We start from the raw sequence: 6,977 nt of genomic DNA on the forward strand, positions 1-6,977 counted from the left end.
CCCAGCTGCCGGGGCCCCTTCTGACTCTGGGCGAAGCCAGCGCTGCCGAGCCGAGCCGAGCCGAGCCGAGCGGAGGGAGGCCGGACGCAGCGTCCCGGCCCCGGGCAGCCCAGCCGGCTGCCAGCGCGGGGCCGGGGTTTCGGCTCCGCCCGTCCCAGGCTTCGGTTTCGTTTCTCTGCCGGAGCTGCCGTGGGGCTGGTCCGGCCCGGCGGCGAGTCCCTGGGGCCAGAGGGGGGCGCTGCGGAGTTCATGGGGGACCCGAAAACTCTGGGGACAGCGGGCCGGGCAGCTGGCTTCGGGCTTGCCCCCCCCATTGTCCCCCAGCGGGGTTAAAGGGCCCCCCCCGTCCTAGCAGGGCAGTGGCATGGGGCTCCCTGCTCCAGGAGTAACAGCATAGCCCCCTCCCCATAGGAGCAGCGGGGGTCCCCTCTCTGCAGTGCTGGCAGGGGGACCCCCCAGTATTCACCTTGGGGGCTTCTGTGGGGGCGGGGTTCACTGCACTTTTCTCCGGCTAGGCGCAGAATCCAGTGCTGAGCTGGGGTTGGCAGGGTCCCCCTGTGGGCTGGGGGTTAGCACCCCGTTGATATAAGGGGCCCTCTCAGAGCGATGGGCTCAGGCTGGCTGCAGGCTCAGGCAGCAGCACTCTAGTGGTTACATTCGGGTCACGTTTTTAAGCTTTTCTTGGCAAGCAGGTGGGCTAGAAACTGACCTTTTAAACTGATTGGTTTTCAATGAAAGCCCCTAGTCTGATGCCATCACCTGGCTCCCGGAGCGGGGCCCTAGGCATGGGCCCACAGCGCTTTCCTCTAAGAGCGCCCTGTGCAGAACCCATCACCCCAGCCCAGGAGCAGGGAGAGGGTTTGCCCCGTGCTCCAAACTAGCATCAAAGTTTGAGTTGCCCCTTCCCTGCTCTCTGAAGGCAGGTCAGGCGTGCGATGGCCACGAACACGGCTCCAGGGCTGCTCACTCTGAGCCCCGTGTCTCTGATCGGGCAGGACGTGGGAGGACAAATGACACCACAAACCTTTGGGCTTGGCAACATTTTATTAGAAAAATAGAAACCCTAAGGGAGCAGCAAATACCCCAGCTGGGGCTTAACCCCGCTCAGGGCAACCGTCGTCTGGGGCAATCTCCAGCCAAGAAACCCCAGGGGCTCTGGATGAATTGGCACCTTCCTCCTTGTGCTCTTCACCCTCTGGATCTTCTTCACCATTTCCCCATCGTCTTCCAGTGCTGGGCAGGAGCCAATGAGATCCTTCCGCTAGGGCTGGGCTGGGCAGGAGCCATCTCCCTGCACGACCCAGGGGAAATGCCAAGCAAGCTAGTGACTTAGAATAGTTCCCGTGAGCATTTTGCGAATGGAGACGAGCTGGCAGCGCTATGCAGTGCACCGTGTTCCTGTGGGATTCTCCACTGTCCCGCTGTGTGGACAGCCCTGAAACACAAATCCCAAGGGACAGAGAGAGAGAGAGAGAGTCCTGTGTCCCCCACCACTGAACCACTGCACTAAGCTACCTCATAGCAGAGGGGAGAGAGAAAGGGGAGATGAGGAGTGAGGGTGGCTTTGTGTTTATGCCGTGGGGCTGGTACTCTGCAGATGTAGGGTCAAGTCCTGGCTCTGCCCTGTGTTTCTGGGGTAACTCGCTCATCTCCTTGGGCCTCAGCCCCCCCATCTGTAAAAGGGGAGTAAGGATCCTTCCTTTGCCTGGCTTGGCTACTCCCAGTGTGGACTGGGCAGGGCTGTGTCTCCGTCCCATTCCGGGAGAGGCTTGGAATGGGACGGAGAGGTACAGGGCCGTGCTGCAGGACAGGAGGAAGCTCTCATGCTGCGGAGGCAGTGGCTGAAGGCAGGAGCTGTCTCAGGTGGAGGGGACAGAATGGAGCCCTGCAGCCTAAGAGCATGGGGGTGAGATAGCAGGTGGGCGGGGAATTGAACCGAGTCCACATCCAAGCTCCTCAGTACCTGTACAAACCTGCTTCTCTCACAGGAGCAGGATCCCGGTGAGGGACAGAGCCAGCAGGCTCAGGTAGCCAGCCACGATGGGGATCCGGAGGCTGCTCCCACCAGAGCTCTGATTCTTCTGGCTATGGCGCTGCTGCTGTTCCAGCTGCTGGATGTCAGCTTGGAGTTTATCTCTGGGAGAACAAGTGAAAGGGAAGAAGATGGTAGCAGAGAGCTCTGGGCCCCCCACCCCAGCGCAGCCCGATGGGGCAGGGACGGGCTGGTCTCACCTCTGCTGCCGAGCCTCTTGGAGCTGCTGTCTGAGCTTGACTATTTCATCTGGAAAAACGAGAGACGGGACACAGAGGCCAGTGCCAGTCAGATAAGGCAGCGTGCTTCTCCCCCAGCATGTGCCTCCCCCTTCGAGCTCATCCCTACATCCTAGGGTTCCCTCGACATCCCCACCCCTCTGTCTGCCTCATTGGGGACAGCTGCCTGCACTGTACCTCCTGCTTCTATTTCAGATGAGCCAGGCCCCTGTGTCAATGGGGCTGAGGTCAAAGGAAAGTTTTGGGTGCTGCGGGGGCTGGTCATCACCACACTGATATGTACACAGGATCGGGCCCTGCCTATTCACCTCCCCCATCCCTTTATCAGCCAAGAAGATTTTAGCCTTCTGCAGTTGATGATGATGATGATAATTTATTGGATTGTGGCAGAACCTGGGACCCCCAGCCATGGGCGAGGGCCCCACGGTGCTAGGTGCTGTAAAAACCCACAACAAAAAGATGCTCCCTGCCCCATGGAGGTAACAATCTCAGCAGAAGACGAGAGATAACAGGTGGATATAGACACACTGGAATGTACAAGGAAGAACAGCTCAGCGTCTGTGCCCTGCCCAGTCCTTGGTCTCTCTGCTGGGGCTGCCACTGGCTGCTGGCTCTGGTGGGCGTTTTTGGGCTGGAGACCTTTGCCCCCTTTGAACCAGGCTGAGCTTATTGTAACAGTCAGCAAACAGCACCTAGGGCACCCAGCGACCTAGGGGTGCAAGGCTCCATAGCTGATTACCAACCTCATGAGCCAACCAGTCCCCCATCCCCACAAGAAGTGGGGAAGTAGGTCCCAGCTCAGGGCAGCAGAAAATCCCCCTCTTGGAGTGACCTGGTCTCCTGGCTCTGAGCAGGCTGGCCCACATCGTATTGAATCTGAAGGGTTTGTCCTGATGCTGCTACTCCTATAATGTTACTTGGATCTGGCTGAGAGGACTGGGCCCAGCATATAGGGCTTCACACTTCCGTGACCGTGGCCCTGGAAGCTCCATGTGTGCACCCCAGAAAGGCATCCCCTGTCTTAGAGAGGACCTCTCCTAAGCCACCCAACGGGTTGGTGGCCATTAGCCAGGAGCTGCTCAGAGCAGTCATCTCACCTTGTTCTCGTCCTTGCTCAGCGTCTCTGCGTCCCAGCTGGGTGATTTCATCCTTCAGGGCAGTGATGTTGTTTTGCAGGTCATGCTGAGCGAGAAAACGAAAGAGAAGAATCAGCATCTCTGACAGTGATGCACACAGGAAAGCCCTTGCCCACTTGTGCTGTGCAGGCTGCAGCCACCTCTGGGGTGGAAGGTGGCAGCTGTCCAGCAGCTCAGAAAAACACCACAGGGCAGCTTAATGACTGTGGACACCTACTCATTGCTGTTCCAGGGGGAACAGAGTGGAGTTACTGGAGATGGATTCCTGTCCCTAGAACAGCCTGAAAGCTGGCACCTCCAGCAATAACCATAGCCCGGCGCTGGGGCACTGCTCTGCATGGATTCACAGGGAATGGAGCCTCCTACTGTGGCACCAGCCCCATGGCCTTCAGGCCTAGGTGAACGGGCCTCTCAGCCTTTATCTGATAGGTGCTTATTTTTTCCTAGTTCAAGGTTCCCCTTTCCCCAGCTCTCTCCCGGCTAACACCCAAATCAGCCTTTCATCCTCTCGTGGAGAACTGGACTTGACTCCAGTGGTGCTGGCATGTGGGGTGCACGTGTCCCGGAGTCCCCGGGCAAGGCTCTGGAGCTGCTCCCTATGAAGCCAGGTAGGACTCTGGGGAAGTCTCCTCTCTGTGAGCAGCCTGTCTCCAGGGCAAGTTTCAGAGTAGCAGCCGTGTTAGTCTGTATTCGCAAAAAGAAAAGGAGTACTTGTGGCACCTTAGAGACTAACAAATTTATTAGAGCATAAGCTTTCGTGAGCTACAGCTCACTTCATCGGATGCAAGAAGCTCACACAGCTTCCACCTTCCTGGGTCTGACCTCGGAGCATTCAGCATCCTCTGCCCCTCTGTGTGCTTCCCACAGCAAGTCCACCCAGGCGGGGCCCTGTGGAAGCCAGGGGGTCCTGCACCCCAACTTTGAAAGTCAGACGTGACTCTTAGCCAGCCAGTAAAACAGAGGTTTATGAGATGGCAGGAACATGGTCTAAACTAGAGCTTGTAGATACAAGAACAGGACCCCTCAGCCGGGTCCATTTTGGGGGGCAGTGAGCCAGACAACCCTGTCTGCACTTCATTCTTCATCCCTAGCCAGCCCCAACTGACTCACTCTCCAGCCCCTCCTCCTCTGGGCTTTGTCCCTTTCCAGGGCCAGGAGGGCACTGGATTCCTTTGTTCTCCAACCCTTTAGGTCTCACCTTGCAGGGGGGAAGGGTCCAGGCCATCTGTTACCAGGAGACAGAGTGTCGGCCATTTATGTACCCTGGCCTTTTGCTCTGCAACAATGACACCCCCGTCTCATCCCACCACCTAGAGACTTAAGAAATGCATAGGGGAAACTGAGGCACCCCAACAGTATTCAGAGGAAACATTAAGAATAGTCCCACTTCATCACAGCATGTTAGACCAGACCCACTGGACCTGCAGGACCTGGAGTTCTCCCGTTCCAGATCTCTGGGACAGCCTGGATCAATGATAGGAGACGACCGGATCCGATGCTCAGGAACAAACAGGAACAGAGGGTCAGGAACAGGCCATCAAACACGGACTGACTAGATCAGCCAGCTTTGCACTACTAAAGGGGCCATCATCTTCACGTCTGTCTGTCCTGCTCAATCCCAGCTCTTCACTTACTCTTGGTTTCCCTCCTTCCTCCTGCTTCTCCCAGTTTTGTCCCAGACTCAGTTTCTCTCTGTCTCTGGCAGGCTCCTCGCTGCCTGCTGCTGACCCCCCTGTCTCTCCAGCTGTCACTTCCCTGCTCTCTGAGGGGAGAGACCACCTCCTCTCCACAGAACAGGATAGTGCATTCCCCAGGCCAGCCTGCAAACAGCAGGGTCGAGTCCCTGCACCATGTTTACGCAGACATGTGCAGAGAAGGAAATTAATTTGATCTGTAACAAAAAGGCACCAGGGACCGAGGGGACACCCAGGGCTAGTGCAGCCGCCTCTCACCCCTGCAAATCTTGCATCGGGGAGCAAGTGAAATGAGCGGCTTGGGACTTGTCCCCACCCCACCCCATAGAGCAACGGGACAAATCCCTTGCTCAGGGAAGCTCCAGGGTGGACCAACAGGGTGATGCATGTGACGGTGTGGGGAGCCCAGAGCTGGAACAGCACTGGGGGCTGTGGGGAGGGACCCTGGAGAAAGCTGCTTGTGCTGGGGGATGGGTATTGACAAGCACAGACACTGCCCCAACAAGACAGATCATGGCAGCATTTTGAAGAGCAGCCTGGACCGTCCCCTGGCTGAGAGCTGCCCGGAGCAGGGCCTGGCACTGGTACCTTTGCACAGCCCCCAGCACTGCGCCACCCTGATCCTGGGCAGGACCTCCTGGGCACTACCTTGTACCAATATTAAACAGCAACAACATCCAAAGCACCCACCGTCAGGCTCCGGCAGGAGTCCCAGCGACCGCGTGTCTCCCAGAGGGTCTGATTGGTGCCAGTCAGCTCCGACCGTAGCAACATGACCTCTGCCCTCGCCCTGTCCCACTGCTTTTCCAGGGCCCCCTTGTCCTCCTCCAGGTTGGCAAATTTCTCCATCAGAGCTGAGGTGTCGTTCTTCAGCTGCTCCTGGCACTGTCTCAGCCGGGTCGGGGCTAAGGAGATATAGACCACACAGGCAATCAGACCAATTGACACTAAGATGAGGACAACTGTCAGGAAAATACAGCACAATGTCTTCCCATTGTTCCCCATGCTTTTGTTTTCCAAAAACGGGGTGGGGGATGGTTCAGCAACTGGTGCTCATCCCAGTATATCAGGCTCCTTCTTCTCTGCAGCTGCAGCCACCCGATGTGAACCTTGCTGAGCTGACAGCCTGCAGCCTCGCCCTGCAAAAAGGAAGAGTTACTTTTGTCCTCTAGTGTTTCTAGTTGTGCTCCTCATTAGCATATTGGACGAGTTCCTGTTCTGGGGGAGATGGACTTCCTCAGGAACGGCCCTTTCCAGGAGATCACGTAGTTCGAGGGAGTCGGAGAGTCCTGGGCTGGGATGGATTTTGGCTGTAGACCCAGTGCTCTGCCCAGCTGTGATGTAACGGGGCTGGCTGGGAGAGGCTGGGAGCGCTGCAAAGGGCTGTCACGGCTGGTGGTGCTCTGGGCTACCATGCAGGAGATCTGGATTTGTGTCCCTGTCCCTCACCTTCCCTGGACTGCCAGCAGCACTCTGCCAGGGGGCACACCTGGCTCCAAGTCCATTCCCGTTGCTCTGCTCTGCCGTGCCAGAGGTCCTGCTGGGTAGTGCTCTGCCACGCAGGGGGCACAGGTCTGATCTCTGGACCTTCACCACTGGCAGAGCTTGGGAGTGCTGGTTCCAGGCTGGGTTGTGCCTTCTGTGCAGTAGAAGCCCCCTGGGCTGCTCTAACCCTGCAGGAGACCTGGTGGATCCCTGCCCAGTGTTGGCAGAGGCTGGAAACCCTGCAGCCCAGACAGCCTTGGTGCTTGGCACCGGGCTCCATCCCCCTCAGCTGGAGGCCTGGCCACTGCTTTGCCGGGCTGTGTAGGGGATCTGCAGTCTGTGCCCCGTTCTGGTCTCCTTAACTGTTAGGGGCAGGGCAGGGGGCACAGAG

The 6,977-nt window shown here is 57.8% G+C and overlaps 1 protein-coding gene across 6 annotated transcripts; it reads right to left on the reverse strand.

The window, feature by feature from the left end:
• Positions 1 to 1,025: 1,025 nt before the first annotated feature.
• On the reverse strand, positions 1,026 to 6,266 carry LOC119848326. Of its 6 annotated transcripts, none has more exons than XM_038384008.2 (5): positions 5,792 to 6,266; positions 3,369 to 3,453; positions 2,233 to 2,281; positions 1,974 to 2,136; positions 1,026 to 1,291 (listed from the first exon to the last, which is right to left on the reverse strand). In XM_038384008.2, the coding sequence occupies exons 1-4, from the start codon at positions 6,104 to 6,106 to the stop codon at positions 1,983 to 1,985; spliced, it is 603 nt and encodes a 200-aa protein (XP_038239936.1). In that variant the 5' UTR covers positions 6,107 to 6,266; the 3' UTR covers positions 1,026 to 1,291; positions 1,974 to 1,982. The 6 variants fall into 6 exon arrangements, with proteins under 6 accessions (XP_038239936.1, XP_038239934.1, XP_043358576.1 ...); XM_038384006.2 differs by having other exon boundaries at positions 1,026 to 1,435; XM_043502641.1 differs by having other exon boundaries at positions 1,026 to 1,515.
• Between the last annotated feature and the right edge of the window lie 711 nt (positions 6,267 to 6,977).

The sequence above is a fragment of the Dermochelys coriacea genome, chromosome 25 (genome assembly GCF_009764565.3).
Source record: "Dermochelys coriacea isolate rDerCor1 chromosome 25, rDerCor1.pri.v4, whole genome shotgun sequence".
Lineage (NCBI taxonomy): Eukaryota > Metazoa > Chordata > Testudines > Dermochelyidae > Dermochelys > Dermochelys coriacea.

Bases quoted from the DNA above. Each gene is read 5' to 3' on its own strand.
- LOC119848326 (XM_038384008.2), bottom strand. From the start codon at position 6,106: ATGGGGAACAATGGGAAGACATTGTGCTGTATTTTCCTGACAGTTGTC. The intron at 2,282-3,368 runs GTGAGATGACTG...TCGTTTTTCCAG, and splicing joins TGAGCAAGGACGAGAACAAG to ATGAAATAGTCAAGCTCAGA. The intron at 2,137-2,232 runs GTGAGACCAGCC...TTGTTCTCCCAG, and splicing joins CAAGAGGCTCGGCAGCAGAG to AGATAAACTCCAAGCTGACA.